The sequence below is a fragment of the Xyrauchen texanus genome, chromosome 41 (genome assembly GCF_025860055.1).
Source record: "Xyrauchen texanus isolate HMW12.3.18 chromosome 41, RBS_HiC_50CHRs, whole genome shotgun sequence".
Lineage (NCBI taxonomy): Eukaryota > Metazoa > Chordata > Actinopteri > Cypriniformes > Catostomidae > Xyrauchen > Xyrauchen texanus.
This window is the reverse complement of record NC_068316.1, coordinates 26,857,525-26,878,462: the sequence shown is the minus strand read 5'-3', so window position 1 is coordinate 26,878,462 and position 20,938 is coordinate 26,857,525. Positions and strand designations below refer to the sequence as shown.

Sequence of the window (20,938 nt, the reverse complement as noted above, 5' to 3'; positions counted from 1 at the left end):
GACAGAATGCATCTCCTTCCTGAGTGTTATGATGGCTGCGTGGTCCCATGGTGTTTATACTTGCGTACTATTGTTTGTACAGATGAAAGTGGTAACTTCAGGCATTTGGAAATTGCTCCCAAGGATGAATCAGGCTTCTGGAGATCCACAAATTTTTTTTCTGGGGTCTTGGCTGATATCTTTCTAATTGGCATTTTACCTAAAGGCTTGACATAATTTTCTGAAACTTGCCAAGCTGCTTACAGACACAGTTAACGTAGTGAATGTAAACTTTTGACCCACTGGAATAGTGATGTAGTCAATTAAATGTGAAACAATCTCTCTGTAAACATCTTTGGAAAAAAATACTTGTATCATGCACCAAGTTGATGTCCTAAATGAATTGCCAAAACTGTAGTTTGCTAATATTAAATCTGTGGACTGGTTATAAAATGTGTTTTAATGACTTCAACCTAAGTCTATGTAAACTTCTGTCTTCAACTGTAAGTGTTCCGTGGTTTGTAGCTCACATTCTCAAATCAAGTGACACAACAGAGACTTTTGATATTTGTTATTTGGCAATTTCTTTCTAACTGCTAAAGTCAGTGTGAATTTGTAGTGACCCTAGATGCTTAACAGGCACAAAATAGTGTACAAATTGGTGTCCCAGTGTTTTAAGCAATTAAGACTCAAATCTAATTATTTATGTGGAGATAACTATTAGATTAGATATGTAAGATAGATTGTAAGTGAATATAAAATGAACATGGCATTAAAAGTAATTAGTTTTAATGACATCAAATGCCAAGTACCCCCCTTGTTGATTTTGGCCTGTTCCACGTCACCGTATATAACAATTGAAATTTTACAATGGTGTCCTAGCTTTTACAGAATCTGAACCATTACTTTTACCCTTACAGCATAGTAGAAAGACTAGAAAGTAAAATATTTTACTTATTTTAATGACCTAAAACATAATATCTAGCTTGAACCCACAAAATAAAATAAATAAATAGAATTCAACACTGGTAATTATTGTAAGAATGATCAAGCTAATAGTTTTCTTCCAAGTTATGAGAAATAGTTTAGCAATAAAATTTAACTATATAACTATAGTTCAACTATAAACCAACTTTTGGTCACAAACTAGCTGGTACCCACTGAATGATAGCTTAATTTATCAATCTTGAAAATCTTGCAACCCTGTTATTCATTCTTTAGTTTATAACTTCATTCATATGTTTTGTTTCTATGTTTATAAAAAAAAATAATGAAATCACACAAACTAGTCATTTGACTGATAATCATGTGCGAAAATGCTGTGTTAGTTAGATTATAAATGTTGTCTTCTCCACACAAAATTTTCTGTGGCCCACTTGTTGAATATGGCCAAGCCTTTAAATCGTTAGTTTAAAAGAATATCATTAATAATCTCCTGGCCCACCACATTAATTGAATGCCACAATTCGAGAATAAGGGAAGATATTCATTTATGTTTAGTTTGTATGTAACATGCATTAGTAGTCCCACACTCTTGTCTAATTTATTTGTAATGGTCCTTGCACTGTCATGTCACCCATTGACAGCCTTAATTTATTGCTTTAATTCTGAGGGGGCAAAATCATGATCCAGTAGCAATTTGGGATTGACCCATTTTTTTTATTTTGGCATTCATTTAGCCAGGAAACGGTACTGCCGAACCTATGCATTGTGATTGCTTGTGCAAGTCCCACTGAAGGCTAAAAACCATGACTTGGCAGACCAGAAATGTATTTGATATAAGACAGAATTTGCTGTGTGTGTTGCAGACAGGGATCCCACATGTGGTATATATATATATCAAATGTGGACATCAGTGTTGTCAGGAATCTCTTGCATAGGGATTAGCTATTACTGGTGCAATGATGACCAAAATTTGGACCCGAAAGCATTGAATTTTGAATCAAATTCAAGTTTGTTTTTTACTATGAAAGGTTATCTAACTTTTTCTCATTCCTGAAGGGTTGAAGAATTAAGTGTGCTCGTTATATTCTTGAAATGCTCTTCCTTATGTCAAAAATATTAGACAGCATTTATATGTCATGGATGACTTTTGTAATTTTAAGACTGAACCATCTGGGTCTTTGGATGACCCAGTAGAGCGTCAAACTTTGATTTTCCCATTTGGTTTCTCTTGTTTTATGCCACGTCACCCTTGTATTTACTAGCAGTTCCACTGTATAAGCAAAAGCAGTTGTTCATTTGAGCCACAATGTATGTGAGAGAATAATATATTAAACAAAATTGTAAATACATTGCTTACATTGTCAGTAGTAAATACAAACAATACAAACACCAGATTTAACGTAATACCTTTCACCTACTTATATTGGTTCCATTGGTGGTTTTGATTTCATACTGTTTTTATCAGAGTATATCACCCATGTTATGGTCCATGCAGATATGGAATGAGTGTTTTAGGGCGAGACGAACACTTTCAAGTCTGGTTAACGTGGAATAATCAGGCTTGGTTTAGTACACTGATGGGTATGGAGAACAAGAACCACAGACTCCCATTCGTCCTCTGGAATTGTTTGAGGTCTCCACAGAATCGACAAAGCTCCCCATTTCATTTTATTATTGGGGTTTAATTTCTTCACAGCAATTTACAGGGGATTAAGTGGTGTCTGAGAACGTGAGATATTTTCAGCATATGTACTTTATTAAATAGGCCTTCACACCCATATGTGCTGAGGATGTCTTTGGATTCCTATCACATTGTGCCAAAGTTGCAGTGGAGAAACCTGGGCTAAAGGAGGTTTGGTGGATGTTTCCTGGCCCAAATCAAAAAAGCCCACTTACAAGTCTCTATGATATTCTGGCCTCTAAATATGGCTCGGGTCCCATGTTCAATGGAAGTCTATTAAATGTCTTGCCCATTTTATGGTCTGGCAAGCGAATATCGTAAGTCAAATCGCTTGGAAATGTAATACTACACCTCTCTTCAACAAGCCGAAATCCCATAGTATGAGCAATAATAATAATTGTGATGCTTGCCTTAGAAAACACCACTAGCAAAAGCAAAGAGAGAGGTAAGAGGTAAGGAATTGATACCACTTTGTGAAACTTACTACAGAACACTGCTATTTTCTTATGGCATGATGGATTTTCTTAAAGCCTCCCTTATCACTGCCAAAGCAATAAACACTGCTGTAGATGTTTACCTGCGAAAAGTCAAAGTGTTAGAACTACAGTGGAATTTCTAGAACTGAATTAAGCTGACTGCTACAACGATAATTGAAATGTAATCAGATCTAGGCCATCCCTCTCTATGAACCTGTGTTCTCAGCTGTAGGGATTTCTGCACAGGTCCAAATAAACCATTATCGGCCACACAGCATATGCTTGAGATTTTAGCCTGGGTATGCTCATGTTACATGAAACTATGAGTTATAAGCACATTTCCATCTGATAATCAGTTCCACTCATAATCAATAATAATATCTGTTAATTTGTTTTAGGCTATGGACAGACGGGCCCTGAATCACACAAGCCTGGCTATGACTCCATTGCGTCTGCAATGTCTGGAATGATGCACATTACTGGTCCAGAGGTGAGGATTGTGATTTTGATGCGTTTAAAGGAGTAGTTCACCCAAAATAGTTAATTGTAGAATGCTTTCGCATTATTTCAGAAGTCTTGGAATGTAGTGACTTATGGACTACTTTTATGAAACTTTTATGATGTTTTTATTGTCATTTTGGAGCTTGAGTGTCCCAGTCCCCATACACTTTCATTATATGGAAAAGAGCTGTCAGGATGTTTTTTGTAACACAGATGATTGAATTTTAATTGTGTTCATAATAAAGTGCTACGTGAGTGTATATATTGCATTATATCCTCTTAATTTAACTGCTTCTGTTTTAAGGATGGGGACCCAGTCAGGCCAGGCGTGGCTATGACAGATCTTGCCACTGGTTTGTACACTCAGGGAGCTATAATGGCTGCTTTGCTGCAGAGACAGAGGACAGGAAGGGGCCTTCACATAGACTGCAATCTTCTGTCATCACAGGTAATAAAACATATATTTTTGGCTCATTATCGGACAAATGGATAATTACATTTTTACAATTTGGACAATATAATTTTAAGTCATATATAGTAATTGTACTACAATATAGAGGTCTGCGCGGCTCAGACATTTTGCCTCGGAGTGGTACTTTCCGCCACATGGAGAACGAGGAAGAATTTTAGGAATTAGCCACCAACCCTGCTCCTGTTAATCTTTTATTTTTGCTGCTCGTGCGCAATAGAAGAATAACACAAATAATATTCTGTATCTAAAAACCTCAAATATATTTGAGTAATTATTATTTTATCTTTTTAGATATTTCTATTTTGTGGGAGTCCCACGTTTTAATATATTTCTCCCACTTCCCGCGCACACATCAGTGTCTTCCCACCCGCACCTGCATAGTTCAGCGATTTGTTGTTTGGAACTATGGTTTTGGGAATCACCTAATAGTTGAACTATGTTGGTAAAGATGGAACTTGCGACCATAGATGACTAACGATGCTTTTGGGAAACACACCCCAGCACAGCATCTCAGACTTTATTACTTAAAAGAATGTTCCGGGATCAATACAAGTTAAGTTCAATTGACATCATTTGTGGCATAATGTTGCTTACCACAAAAATGTATTTCGACTCGTCCCTCCTTTGCTTTAAAAAAAGAAAAAAAAAAAAAGCAAAGTCAAGGTTACAGTGACACAATTACAGTGGAAGTGATTGGGGCCAGTTTTTTTAAGGGTTTAAAGGCAAAAATGTTAAGCGTATAATTTTATAAAAGTACACACATAAATCTTCTTTTAAAACTCGTATAATTTGAGCTGTGAATTTGTTAAATTGTCATTTTTAAAGTCATTTTAGGGTTTAATGTTTTTTTGACATTACATCGTCATGGCAATGAAAGGTTTACATAGAAAAGTTTAGTAAGCAATCTTACTTTTGAAACAATGAGCCCTTTAACACAAGTGTCTCACTTTAACCTAAAATTTTGCTTCCTTTTTTTTTTTAAGAAAAGGAGAGACGAGTCGAAATAATTTTTTTTTGTAATCAATATTAGGCTACAAATGATGTTGATTGAGCTTAATTTGTTTTGAACCCGGAAGATTCCTTTAAAGCTCAACATTTGCAAACAGCATTGCAAAGTTGTGTAGTTGGAGCTACAGTACTCCACCTGTGGTTAGAAGAATAGTTCCTTGTTAGTTTGCAGTGTGGTCATCATTTGACATCACGGAGGCTTCTATATCTTTCATTCCATTTATATATTTTAATCAGTCAAGATTGTCAACATGTTTACATGTACTTATACTTATTTGTTTACAAAATGGCAACCCAACACAGTACCAAAATTTGTATTGTACACAAGTAAACAAAATTGTTCTTAAAATCTGATTATTAATCCACTGAAATGTATGAATAATGCAATGAATTGCATCGGCCCAAGAATATGTAAAATTATTAACATGATATACAGTAGGTTGAAAATATTTATTTTAAGTTTGGTTCCTAAATGTTTCCTTTTCTCGGAAGCAAATAATTAAATACACATGTTGGCATCAGCTGAACTTGGGTAGCTTTTACTTTGATTGGAAACAGCCTTTGACATTAACAACAAAATATATTGGAATTGGAATGGTTTTCTCCCTTTTTTTAAATTAATAAACATATTTATGTTTCTATCTTAACCGTGCAGGATTAAATAGATACATTTAGTTAGTATATTATTCTTTTTTGGGTTATTCTCATTAAACTTGTCAATTAAATGTACTAGTTCTAGTTTACTCCAAAATCAAAAGAAACAAATAAGAAATGTGTTGTTTTCCGACCCAATTTAACTGATTTAATGTAAACATTCAATTAATGTCATCACATTAAAACATAGACATGGACGTTCTGAGGAAAAAAACAAGTCATTTGACTAATGTCAAAGTTTATAAAAGAGGTGACTCAGCTCAATTAGTTCCTTGTCATAAGTAGTCCTGGTATGTTAGACAGACAGGGTAATGCTACACTAAAGGGTAAAGGCTAATATATAAGTATTATGTGCATTGCAAGTGCACCAGTAGGCTAAATTACCTTGCCTCCCTGTACATCATGAGTGAATCAGGATTTTTAGAATTTAATATCTATCCTTGCAAGAGAATACAGTACACCATTTACAAATGTCCACTGGGAACGTCATCGTGATTCATTTCTACCTGGCATATACTTTTTGCTCTTTGACTAAGCGTTTAAATTGATGTTAATATTGCATGTTCAGCAGTTTGCCTGCCAACCACCCATCCAGCCCAGAAACCCGAGCTTACGGGTGATGTAAATAGCAGTGCTTACATAGAGGACGTCAGCATCCATGCAACACCACAAGCGGTCAGTTGTGACGTCAAAATTGTAGCATCGTGGGAATCGATGGAGTGTCAGATGCTGCTGAGTTTACATGTTCGTAAGCATTTGTGGCTGTCTGCTGACAGATTGAGATTCAACAGAGACATTTAGTTCAAAGCAGACTTCACTGTGCATTACAGCCAGGGTTAAATCAGAGGAGATTCCATTGGCTCTCTTGGTGAATGTTTTATGTTCCGTTCTTGTGTCTTGCCACTTCATAATTACTGTTCGGTGTATGTGTTTATTGAAAACTAAAGACCGGGAATGGGAAGTAAAGCAGTTTACTCTTGAAATACCTTGTTGTCGCATCTGCATTATCACTTAACAAGATCTGTTTAACATTTTGTTGGGCTTTCACCATAGTAACTACCTGAAACCTCAAATAACCTCTTCAGCAAATGACTGGCTGCAGATCAGAAATTCTAGGTTCACTGGGGGTCAATGGATATTTTTTGAGCGATGAGGATGTACGGTTGGGGGAGAATGATCGCAATCAGCTGGGAGAGGGATAAAGAGGAGCCGGAGTCGCAGTTCGAGAGAGAGAGAGAGAGAGAGACATGGAGCCTGTCTGTGTGTCGTTATGTTTATACGTAGCTGGCTGAAGAACTGCATGTTTTAATGTGTTGCTGAAAAGAAAAGTTTTGTTATACACTGTAAAGTGTCCATTAAATGTCTTACGCAATAGGTATCCTGAACCAACAAAAAAAAATAGATTTAAACAACATTTGTTAATTAATGTTAACTTTTAAAAATACTCTTGAAATTTAAAGTACTATTTCATTGTAATTTCAAAGAGCATTATCTAACGTTAACGTGGACATGGAGAATGCAGCAGACCACCGTGATCTGGCCTTTTCTGCCAGGACTGTACATCATCACTCCACTGTGATTCAGCACCTGAATTAGCATGCCATTTAACATGCCAAAAATTTGCTTGACTACACCATGCATCTGGATACTGTATATGCCAGGTTATATCATTATTTGGTTAAATTCTACTGCTGTGTAAACATATATGTTTATTGCCTGCTTTCCTCTGGCGGTAATAGTGCGATGTTTATGCATCGGGCGAATATCACTGAGTTTTGTGCAATATTTAATGATCCTAATTTACATTTATATTTTTTAATAATTTTCTTTTTATTTGTGGTCATATTGGTGATTTCTGGGTTTGCACAGAGTCCGTGTAGGGTGTCACCTGGCATATCGTCCCCTGTGTGTCTCGTGTACGTTCTTTGTGTGAGCACGGGTCCAGTTGTTAGAGACCGCCATGTGCGAATTACCGCCGTGCTCTCTCTGGTGATGTCATGGATGCCCTGTCACCTTGTCAGGTTGGGTTTTGTCTGATTAGGACCGTGGCATTATCGTTCCCTATTTGTTTTGTTTCAAGTGTGTTGACGTTTTAGCCCTCATGTGTTTCAGGTGCCACTGGCGTGCGTAATCAGCATTTCCACGGGAACCCTGATTGCTTCCATGGGAACGCTGATCATGTCAACTTTCAGCTGCAAGCGGCACCTGACCATTGTTTGTTCTTGGCTGGATTGCTTACTGTTGAGAGTAGTTTGTAATGTGTTTACATTATAGATAGTAGTTTGATGTTGAGTACTAACCTCACTCTGCCTAGTTGTCTCTGTCTCGTGTAATTGTTGGTTGCCTGCATGTCGGGTGTGTGGCTGCATTCCAGTTCGCTGCGTGTCAGCTGGGTTTCCACGGAGAATACCTAATCTCTGCCCACGTGTCGGGCATGTGGTGGCCTTCCAGTTTGCTGCGTGTCAGCTAAGCTTCAGTGGAGGATTCTGTGATTCTATTCCTGACTTCCACAACGCACAGAGACTATTATTTGTTGTAAATAAATCCTTTGAACTGTTTCTCTGCTCTTAGGTATGTTTATTCTCACTATCGCTCATAACTTGGGGTGTCTCTTGGTCTGCTAAAGTTGAAAACACCTGCACTAAAGTCTTGATAAATATCTTTGCACAATAGAAAATCATGTTTTTATTTTATTCAGAATGAGAAATGTATTTACTCCACCCAACATCTCATTATATTTTGCTTGGCACAGAATAAGGGAGGGAACCTGTAATAATAACTGTTAAAGTTTATTGAAGCAGAAATGCATTGGAGGTGTCCAAATCTCACAAGGCAGATTTCGTCTGTAGCCTCCAATGTTTATTTCAGCTGAACTGCTTCCAGTTTTTTAGCATAACATGTTTTGAAACCGTGTTGAGTCACTGAGAATATGAAGGAATTTAAGATCTATTATTTTGGACATGTTATTTCGAAATGTGAACTTCTATTATGAGTTGTATATTGCAAATAAAAGTACAAATCTCAATCTTAATCTTAAGAAGTAAAGTGTGACAAAAGTTTTATGGACTGGAATAGGGTTTGAGGTGACATAGGCAGCATCCTAACTGAAATGGGACCTCATAAGTGACCAATTTGGAACGTTCTACATAAACAGCAACTTGCATAGTACAAATAGCATTCCTCATGAAAAGCACACTGAAAACTCAACTCGCCAGACTGATCTCAGAGTTAATTCTGTAAAAGTAGATTGACTTTTCTTGATCCAAATTTTGTCTGTACTTACCAAATTTCTAAGCACTGCCCCCTGTTGCCGCAGCGGGAATTTATTGATTTTTTTAACTAAAGGCATGTGTAAAATCCAGATACCAGGTGAAATGTCCTCATAGTGGTGCCATAAGCTCACTAGTTTTTGAACAGAGCCTTGGACATTGTATAAACCATATAAACCTCTGTATAAACTAAGCAGTATGAATAGATGCTTCAGTGTCATTCACAAGCACAGAAACACATTTTTATGTTGTCATACATTATTTTGTTCCTTTAGATTTCAGAAAAGATCATTCTATAGAGCCAAGAAATGTAAGTTTGCTTCTTTTTTCACAACATGCCTAGCTCTCATTGCTGACATGATACAGCAAAACATTTGAGCAGAGTCAAATCAAAGCGCTCGTCCCCTGAATGATACAAAAGAAGGATGTGGTTTCCTGAAACTGTTTCAATAATGCAATTGTTTGTGATCAATTGTGGTTGAAATACATTCCCCATGGAATATTCGTACCCCCTCATACTTTTTAACGGCTTTCCATTTAAAGAAAAGAAGTGCAGGGTTAACTTGATGACTGTACAGATTTTGTACCATATTCTTAGTAGTTCAGCTGCCATTCTGTTGTACATCACTTTTAGTGGGGCTGGTCGGAATTTATTGGATGCACATGTTTTATCCATGGGATAAAGAGATGATGGGTCACGGTTCCTGCGGTAGACCCTTAACTGGCAGAGATAAGTGAGTTCCCTTCCACCCCCCGTTTTTGAACATTCCTTACTGATGGTCTTGTGGTTGCCGTAATCTAACCCTTTACATTAATGATTTCTAAAGAATTGCTCTATAACTACCCTTTCCTTTAATCCAGATACAAACATGGGTAGTTATAGAGCAATTCTTTAGAAATCATTAATCTTGAACTTGAACATTTAAAATGATTTACATCTTAGAGTGTAATTCTGCATTTTGTGTTTTGTTGCAGCTGATTAAAGAAAAATCCTTTTTTTTTTTTTTGTGCACAGAAAAGGCAGCATATAAGTAATCCATGAAACTCCAATGAATTCATATATGTTTTCTGAAGCGATGCAATCACTTTGGATGGGAAACAGATACATATTTCAATCCTTTTTACTATAAATCTCCACTTTCACTCTCAGAGTGTGAAAAGAATATGTATGTAAGTTAAAGTGGAGATTACTTAAAAATGTATCCGTTTCTCACTCACAGCTATAATATCACTTCTGTAGACATATTTAACCACTGGAGTCTTATGAATTACTTTTATACTGCCTTAATGTGATTTTTGGAGCGTGAAAGGTCCTATCACAATTTACTTGCATTGTATGGACCTACAGAGTTTAGATATTCGTTTAAACATCTTTGTGTTCAGCAGAAGAAAGAAAGTCACACACATCTGGGATGGCGTGAGGGTGAGTAAAAAATGAGAGGATTATCATTTTTGGGTGAACTATCATTTAAAGACATTGAGACTCATGGTTAAGGGTTGTTAGAAAATGAATTCTTTACACCATGGAAACAAAAGCCTCAGTTTAAGACATTCATAAAAGTGATCTAGCTGAGAAGTGATGAATGAGTTCAACTATATGCGTACGACAGACTGGACTGGTCTTGGAGAATTCCGTCCACCATTCCTCAAACTGTTAAATCATCACTGACATGCTTTGATCTGACAAAAAATTGCACCTCCCCTCTCATTCTCGGTGTCCTCTTCGTTCATCAGTATACATCTCAAAATATTGTCTCAGCTGCATCGCCTCTGATCTGATGACACCTGGGCATCATAAAAAAAAAATGCATACCTTTTAGTTTTTTTGTTTTTGTCGTTTTTCAAACTTATTTTGTGTGTGTGTGTGTGTGTGTGTGTGTGTGTGTGTGTGTGTGTCAACCAAGCTGATTGTTGAGTCTGAAATGTTATGTGGTGTTTTAGACGTTTGTTTTAAATTTCGAGCCAAATCTTGAGGTATTTATTGGTTAGTTTTCCAGTGTAACAAACAATGGATTCCAGTCGGAGGTCCGTTTTACGGCACATCCACATGAACAGCCGCGAAAGATTTCACTGAATTCACAAAGCAGCTGGGTGTAATGAGCTTACTGGCAGTTCTTAAGATTTAAAAATGTATTTTCTTTTTTCTCTTTTTTTCTCTGAAACAACAGGTTGCTTGTCTCACTCACATTGCTGCTAACTACCTCAATGCTGGTAAAGAGGCCAGACGATGGGGAACTGCACACGAAAGCATTGTCCCTTATCAGGTACAGTATGTCTTCATGCTGGTCCAGAATGGTAAGCACTGGTTAGTACTGATTTGATGTTGGTTTAGCTGGTTGATGAGCATAGCCGTGCTGTTCAACTTGTTACACTAATTGACGTCTTGCTGGTTAAGCTCAAACATTGCAATTCTGTTATTATTTACTTACCCTCATGTTGTTCCAAACCGCATGCCTTTTTTTTTTCTATCAAATGCAAAAGGGGAATTTCTGAAGAATCTTCATGCTGTTTTTTTCATACATGGACAGTTTACTGTGACCAGCTGTCAAGCTCCAACAAGGACAAAACAAACACTGTGATAGCACCGTCAAAGTCACTTAACCAACACTTCCTTGTATGGAAGTATGAGTATTCTTTCAAATGTCTCCTTACGAAGCACATCAACATCCCGTGCTGGGGACCAGCTTCCAAAAAACAACAAAATGTGCTTGTTGCAAACAATGATGATCTGTTCAACAGGACCAATCCTAAAACAATTAAAAAAAATCTCCAACAGTTATTACCAGGTGCCACAACAATGAAATATGTACAAATGTTTTCACTAAATTGCCTGTTTTGTAGTCGTTTCTTATTAGTTACTACTGAGAATTTTCTACTGTGAGTAACAAAGTATTAGGAAGGACTGACCAGTGCATGCAAACTTTGTTTGTTTCTGACAATTATTCATGGGGGTGGATTTTGAAATGTTATTTGTGATATTTTAATTTTAGTCGTGTGGCTGCATCTCTGGAATTAATTGTTTCCATTCTGGAAGACATAACCTCTTTTTTTGATGCTTAGAGGGAAACAGACTACTTGTCTGGTATATTACCACAATCTTGAAGTTTGCTTGTCACTGGGAGCAATAAAAAAATCAAAAGTGACCATTTTTTTGAAGAACAAAAATTGGTTGTTCAGAACATTAGCTAGGGATAGTTCACCCAAAAATGAATATGATCTTTTACTCATTCTCATGCCATCCCAGTACTGTACGTACTTCTGCTGAACACAAACAAAATATTTTTAGAACAATATCTCCGCTCTGTTGGTCCATACAACAATGCAAATTTGTTTTTGGATGAACTATCCCTATTAAGTCACGGTCACATTTACCTTCACATGGTGAAATTCTGCAGGTGAAATACAGTCATCATAATGTGAATCCATATGATATTCATGATGGACTTCTGGTGGTAAAGAATTTTCCCTCGCGGATTTCATGTGGAGTTCAAGTTGGGGGAACTTTGACAGGCGACTTCACCGCATTGACCAATAGGAGGTTGTTTGGTTTGGCAGTGACCTCTGTGTGGGCAGTGCTTTGTTTACAGCCACACTGAATATTCACAATAACATTTTTAATAATTTTAGCAGAGAGTTTCTTTTTAACTTCACTCTCACAAAGTTTTAAGTGCAGCACTAAAAAGAGGCTGCTTGGCAATTTGTTTTTTGCAGGTTTCACACGTGCTCAACATCCGTCCTCACCTTTTTCGGCCACCGAATTTTGAAGTGCGAAGGTAAATGTGACTGTGTCTTTAGAAGCCTCATCATATAATGCAAGTGAATGGGGACTGGGACTGTCAAGCTCTAAAATTACACAAAAAGCACAATAAAGTAGCCCATAAAGTAGCCCAACCCTTCTTAAAAACACACAACTTTTGTGTTTAAAGAGAAAAGAAAGTCATACATAAGGGTGAGTAAATAATTACAGAATTGTTTTATTTTTGGTAAACTACTAATTTAAGTCGGTTTATTTCCACACGTTTGAATTCTGCCAGCTCTCTCAAGATAAACAGTGAACCCAGTTTCCATGCCACCCCACACCCAGCGGGCACTCGTATCGCTTCATATAGCATGTATGAAACAGTAGGAAGACTGTAGACGGCTTCTGCATTTGTTTGCAGCTCTGGCCAGCAGATGTGCACAGTATGACGTACATTTTCTCTCGTTTGATTTTTCTCACTTTCTCACAGCATTCTGAATGGGCACCAGTAGGTGGGTCATTCTACTGGTGAACGGTTGGCCTTGCTGTTTGACACGTAGCATCACATTTTTTGCTTAAGTCTTGCTGGCTGCACTGGGTCTGCTGCAACATGGTCAAAAGAGGTCGGTTACATTTCAATCTTAAAGGGGTCATATAATGCCATTTTTGTACAAGTTAATATGAATCTTTAGGGTCTAAATGAAAACTTTGTAATATACTTTTATTAAAAATTCTCATTAGTATTTTAAGAAAACACTAATTTTACCTGCTCAAAAACAGCTCTGTTTTCAGCACACCGCTTCAGAGCATATGACTTTAAATGATAATGAGCTTTGGTCACCCGCCCCTCCGTTCTGGAGTTATTCTCCGTATAACTGTTTTTTTGACATTACTTCTTAATCAGTAACATACAATAAACCAGGTGTAACTTAGTGTTACCATGTTAACTGTAACACCTGCGTACACAGTTTTTAATAACACAATAACCATAACGCGTTGTTCATTATAAGCGTGGGATTATGAATTATATTGAGAACGTCGTAACGTTATGGAAAACATGCCGTAATGTACCCTGAGTGTAAACATTAGCCACATTCATTGTGAAGCGTGCAAGCGATTTGCAAAGATTAATATAAAGGTTAATAAAACGTTACACTTACTTCTTCTGGAGGTGCAGAGGGAATATAAATAGTTGGTACCGAATCTTTTTTCAGCAGCAGCTTCTTAGCAAAACCAGCTTTATACTGACCCTCGTTTATAAAGTGGTCTGGTGAAAAATGATTCGCGCAAACATGAACGCATTGACGGGGAATATTCCCATCGTAAACAAAACTCAGCCACTGCGTCTTCAGCGGTTCAGATTTAGGAACATCAAAATGACTGCTGTGTTCGTTATTACACCGAAGAACAGAACACCACAATCGCTTAGGCGCCATTCTGCTCCAGTGTATCAACAATGATGACGGACTATGATTGACAGCTCGCTCACGAACACGTCTGTGTTGAAACACTGCTGTCAATCAACAATCCTGGGAGGAGCGTCCGACCGTGTGACGTCACACGGTCGAACGGCTCGATTTGAGGCAGGGGAAAATATATAAGGAGATTAAAACAAAAACACTGGATGGATTTTTATCATAATAGGATGGTGGTGTACAGGCACAGCCAACACAAATTTCAGTACAATCAACTTGAAAAAGTGCATGTACCATTATATGACCCCTTTAAAGAAATAGTTCACCCAGTAATTCTGTCATTTACTCCCCCTTATGTTGTTCCAAACCTGTATGTTTTTTCTTCCATAGAGCACAAATGCAATATATTTTTCCTAACATTCTTCCTTTTTTGTTTTATTAAAACAAGAAAGTCATATGAGTTTGGAACAGCATGAGGGTGAGTAAATGATGACAGAATAAAAATGTTTGTGTTATCCATCCTTTAAAGTTCCAGAATGGTGGAAGTAAAGAAGCAAGGGAGAGTGGTGAAGGTGTGTGTTGAAATGCAAGATTTACGGTGAACCAGGGTATATCTTGTTTTAATTACCTTGTCGGTTTTGAAGGAACGCCTAATCGCTCCCATATTTGTGTTGAAGTACTGAATGTTTGACCCGTTGGGTGCTCAGAGCACACTATAAAGCTGGTATTGTTGTGTAACAAGGCCTCTGTATGTTTTCAAGCAAAGACGGATTTACTGCATTGGGTGAATGTCAATGAATGACTCTACTGATGCTTCTGAATGTTATAAGCACAGCGTAAAAATTTTATGAATATAAGTGGTGCTTGCTCATGCGAAACCTGTTGTCATGATGCTTGTTTATGATTGTCCGGGCATTGATATTCAGTTATTCAAGTAATATGAGGACATGTCTACACTAATACATTTTTGTTTCCTAAGGTTATCGTTTTCAAGAGGCAAAAACATACCAAAATCAATGCATTTATAAGGTTTTTAGCATGTTGCTAGTAGGGGTGGGAGGTAGGATGAAAATATTGTATCATGATAATAGTTTATATCATATATTATATATAGTTTATATAGTTTTATATCAATGTAAATTTATGCATCACAACATTGATATTTTTGCTGGAAATTATGCAAAAACAAAAAATATATATATTTAAGAACCACGTAGTAATGCCTATTTTTGGATAATTCAGTAAGCCATATACATCATACTTCATCTCAAATTATTATTTTAAGTTTTGTTATGTTTTGGAACCAAACCAAAAGCTACATCATGTAACATTTGAGTAAAAAAAACAAATTCTAAATTCTGATTGGAAAAGAATGTTCTAGGTATGTCATAAAATATTGATTATTAATCAGCACGTTATTTATAGATATATTTTTGAACCATCGATATATTACATAAGCCAACATTTTAATTAAAAGCCTAATTTGCTTTCGTTCCATTTCAGTCAGGTGGGCATCTGGTGTAATAGCATTGGGAGACCACACTTTGATATAACACATGATATAACATTTACTGAAGCAGGACGCAAGGCACAGGTATTGGCAATATAGGTTGGGTATTTTAGAGCTGCTTGTCCAGTATGTATTCACACAAAATTTACAAATGTTTTTGTACTTCTTTATGAATGAAAGTGACATTGTTGAGTTTGCAGGTTAGTGTATGAAAATGGTCCAACTGCTCAAACTGAGCTTCTCTCAAACTTCTCTGTATGCATCTTTGAAAAGGTTTTATTTAAGTTGTCAAACTTAAACCACAAGATTCCAAGAATCTTGGAACATCCTATCTGCCAACAACCAAGAAATACTGTGTCCAGGTGTTCCTAGGAGAACTGGAGCTGTTTTAAAGGCAAAAGTGGTCACACCAAATATTGACTTTTTTTGGACTTTTTTATGAGGTTAATTGATAAATGAAAACTATTTATGTCATTATTTTTGAAGACATCCTCACTATGCAACATTTTTCCCAAATGCATAAAACTTTTCACAGTACTGTACTTGTAACTGAAAAGACATTGTGTAGGCTATATTAAAGATGCAAATACACAATATAACATCCACTGATGGCTAGAGTAAATCATCTTTGTCCTTTGATATTAATTTGGGTTGAATTTAATGGAAAACTATGCAATTTCACTCCATGGCGTTGTAGAATTTTGAGCTGCCTCGAGAGTAGTAGCTTGTTTCTAATTTTAGAACGCGCCATGTCGTCCGCAAGATGTGTTCGATGTGCGACCCCATTTAATTTACCCTACTGCTTTACCAAAGTTGTGTTGAGAAATTTGAAAAGACAAAAACTATTGTGCAACTGGTAGCCCTATTTATATTGGAAAAAAAGCCTGATATATATCGATAACCATCAGGAAAATATTCCATTTATCGATGCAGGAAAAAGGCATCGATCCCAAGCTTATGATTTTAACATTGCTCCATTTTTTTTTTTTTCTTTTATTCTTCATTCTCATGTGTAAATAATGTTTAGCAGTCTCGCCCACTAATGGCGTGCAAATATATCTACAGTGTTATAGCAAAATCTCAACTGGATGACAGATTTCTAACGCACAGTGTATACCAGTGTACTGCCCAACTCTAGTTGTTAGGGTGGTCTTGGTGATTTCTCACAGAGTTGCTGGTCATTTGATAGGGCATTGTAAGGGTGTTTCTTACTGGCCCAAATAGAAAGAGCGAACCTCCAAGTCTTGGATCCCTCCTTAAGTGCAAGTATGCACAGGTGTGTGTATATATATATATATATATATATATACTGTATATACACCGATCAGCCACAACATTAAAACCACCTGCCTAATATTGGGTAATATTGGTCCCCCTCATGCCGCCAAAACAGTGCCAACCCACATCTCAGAATAGCATTCTGAGATGATATTCTTCTCACCACAATTGTACAGGGTGGTTATCTGAGTTACCGTAGACTTTGTTGGTTCAAACCAGTATGGCATTCTATGTTGACCTCTCTCATCAACAAGGTGATTCCTTCCACAGAACTGCTGCTCACTGAATGTTTTTTGTTTTTGGCACCATTCTGTGTAGATTCTAGAGACTGTTGTGCTTGAAAATCCCAGGAGATCAGCAGTTCCAGAAACACTCAAACCAGCCCATTTGGCACCAACAATCATCCATGTGATTATATAATCAGCCAATTGTGTGGCAGCATTGCATAAATTCATACAGATATGGGTCAGGAGCTTCAGTTAATGTTCACAACAACCATCAGAATGGGGAAAATTGTGATCTCAGTGATTTGGAGCATGGCATGATTGTTGGTGCCAGATGGGCTGGTTTGAATATTTCTGTAATAGCATTCAAACTAAGGCTATTATAAAATAATATATATATATATATATTTTCTTTTTTGTGGTTAGTTTGAATGCTTAGAAAAGTAATAGAGCACCTTTTTTCATCAAGCCCAATGCTTTGTGGTATCATATCATGTCCATAGCACAAACGGTGCAAGACCAGTTAGACAATACATTTTTAAACTTTGGGTTACGGGTTTGTTCAAACCCTTACCATCAGCAATAGTAAAAGTAAAACTTGCATCTATTGCTTTTGCCATAATAGATATGACCCACAGACCTATTTCTGGCTTTTATTTGATTCAAGATATTGAGTTTCTCCAAAACAGACCTTGTACCTCAGGGTCTAGGCTACATGCCAACTCTCATTAATACCTCAAGTGCTCTATCAGGCATAAACGTGCATTATTAAGTGAAGATTTGTTTCTGTCTGGGCACATCTGTAATATAAGTCCTCAATGACCTGTGTGCTGTTCTCTTTGCCTAACTTGACTCTTCAACTTGCTTAACCTCTATGCAATACTCTATGGTTAATGCGTACATACAGGATAATGTCAATGCATTCAAATCTGCTTATTTAATATACTGCATTCAGTGCAAAGAGTTAATCGATTACATTTTAGTATAATATAGACATGTTTATTTTTTATGGTTTTACTTTGTTTTTAAGAGATGACATTTGGTCTCAATATTTCTGAGGCAAACCAAATCCTTTTCAAATCCTTCATCATAATTAGTGAGTGGTAAACGGATAACTTCAGTGTCTGTACTACAAAAAATAAAAATAAAATAAAAAAATGCCACTATTGTCCCCCCCTTCCCCCCTCATATGGAGATTTAGTGTGTGTTTAGTTACTTGGACACAGTTATTTACATTTTTTTTATTTTTTATTAGTATTAGGGTAAGAATTAAATTGACAGCCCTAGTTTTATATACATAGGGCTGTCAATAATCTTTTTTTATTTAGTGTAATTTTGATTGGAACAAAATGCAAAGGTCCCGTTTTAACTTGACACAGTGTTATAAAAGAGGCACTTTAAATAAAAGAAATTATTCTTTTTATTTTTAAAACAGTGAGATGCGAGGCAACATCCAAAGACGTCCATCTGCATGCACAAACATTTAAAAAATAGCGCAGACATAATACATGAACACATTCTTTGTGAACAGCCCCTAAGTCTACTTGATTACAAAATGAATTGTTGTGGACCGTTGACCAGCAATAGGCTTAAGTTCAATAGTATGGAAATAAAACAAACTAATAAAGCATATTTTTGTCATTTAAATTTCATCTTTGTCAACCACAATAATGTATTGTCTTTGAAACATCTTCATTTTAGGTCTTTTCTCAACTAATATTAATACTGCTATATTCAACACATTCAATTAACTTCATTAATTAATGTGCATATTATGTAATACATTCGATTTTTTTTATCGATTGACAGGCATAATAATAAACTATAAAAGTCTATGGTATGCCCCCATTTACTAGGAAGTGTGTGTGTGTGTGTGTTTGTTTGTTTGTGCGTGTGTGTGTTTGTTGGTTTCCCTGACTGCTTTGTGTTACCTGGACTTCATTATTTTCATGAAAAAGCAAAGGCCTCTAAGCTGAATGTGTTTGACATGGTTACAGTAGAATTACACATGTAATTCCCTCAATATGTCAGTGCTGAGCTGTAGAGTTCATTGGCAAGACAGCGCAGTTCTCAGATTAGCTTCTTGATTTATATTAAACTGCTGTTCTCTGAGAGTGATCTGTTTTGCCATTAGTCAAAACCTCAGGAAAACATTTCAGCATTTGCATTTATCATACATTTTGGATTCTTGTTAAGATGGATAATCGGCTTTATGAACTGATGATTTGGTGCAGTAACCCAATGAACTTCATCCAAAAAGACCTTTATATAAAACATGTTTGTCTCCCAGATGATTTATTTATAAAAGACAGCTGTTCATGTTTTAGGTTTGCTTCAAATACTCTACCAGTCAAAAGTTTGGACACAATTGACTATTGACTGTTGAAGAGAATTTATGCTTCTTTTCAAACCTTTTGATCTACAGGCTTATGCTTAACTGCTTGAAAGTTTTGAAACAGTACATAAGAATATATGAATTTATTTACAAAACTAAAATGTTTTATTAACCATTCATCCAAGTTACGAATTTAATTGATATGCAAAATCAGAATATTGCATAAACAATTTGCGATTAAAGCAGCGTTTCCATCTCATGTTTTTAAAGAACAAAATCGCTACTTCTGGGGACATTGGATTCAAACAGAAATAGAAAAGCTTTCTCAATTTCTCTCAAATTCACAGTACTATCAACTCTCTCATCTGACTGTGGCACTTGAGATTTTGAAGCGCTGGTCACATGCATGGGCACACTAAATGCCACGTCGTCTCATGAATAATATCTAGAACACCCATGACGTAGAGATGCTGAAATTCATTGGAAATCTAAACCTTGCACAACACTTCCTGTGACGTTGACTCGATGTTCATTTTAAACCCAGAAGGCAAAAATAGCATGAAATATAAAGAATTATTAAATTATCTTCCCTTGTGTGCAAGACATCCATACCTAAAGCAACACAATCCTAGAACATTTAGTCACAACTTCATTTCATTGCGCTCTATCCATTTAAATTAGTTTACTCAATCAATGGTGTTAATATAGCATTGATGAATCTGGGAAGGGGATTTCGATTTCCCATCATTCTTTGCATGGGACTCAGTAGGCAGAGTAATTGTTAAAATTAAGTGTTATTTTATTTTTCTTTGTACAAGATGTATATATATATATGGGGATACTTGTTACTGTTTAATCGTTATGTTGCGATTTAGAAGAGTTTCTGTTATGTTTGAATTTTGGGGGTTTCAATCAATTGCATGTGTTGCACATGCAATTGATTGTTTGCTTTGTTGAGTTAGCTGTGCTAACCATATCATAGTTACTAAACTAGACTCTGTAGTGCTTCCAACAAACATGTATTTAGCATGCTAACACTCACCTTTACTAGTCAGTACACAGAGGAGTAAAAGATGTATTTGAGTTACATTGACAGAATAAAATTTTGTTGGGTTTACCCACTTCACCTAGGTTATTTCTACACAAAGTGTTTGTGTTGAGATTACTTAATAATTTTAAGTTGAGAAAACTAGTTTCTAACATGTGATACCACTGTCCACTGTTGAATATATTTCAGCCAAAGAGATGCTTACTTGATGCTTAGAATGTGCAGACAAAATGCTCTGACGAACTTCATGTTTGCTAATGTTCAGTGGCAGATAACTAATGTCTGGGAGCAAAAGCGTGTCAGACAGTTAAGGGAGGTCATAGTAGACAATCGTTTTGATTAAAAATATTTTTCAGTTTGCTTAATTTGAACTAAATCAACACAGTTCTGAAGTATTTTATCAC

The 20,938-nt window shown here is 36.3% G+C and overlaps 1 protein-coding gene across 3 annotated transcripts in view; it reads left to right on the top strand.

Moving 5' to 3' along the window:
• Positions 1 to 20,938, top strand: part of sugct (succinyl-CoA:glutarate-CoA transferase) — a 135,410-nt gene that overhangs the window by 8,579 nt on the left and 105,893 nt on the right. For all 3 annotated transcript variants that reach the window (XM_052113614.1, XM_052113616.1, XM_052113613.1), the window contains exons 7-9: positions 3,480 to 3,571; positions 3,887 to 4,030; positions 11,154 to 11,249. In XM_052113614.1, the coding sequence (XP_051969574.1) occupies positions 3,480 to 3,571; positions 3,887 to 4,030; positions 11,154 to 11,249 (332 nt within the window). The remainder of the gene's footprint in view (positions 1 to 3,479; positions 3,572 to 3,886; positions 4,031 to 11,153; positions 11,250 to 20,938) is intronic.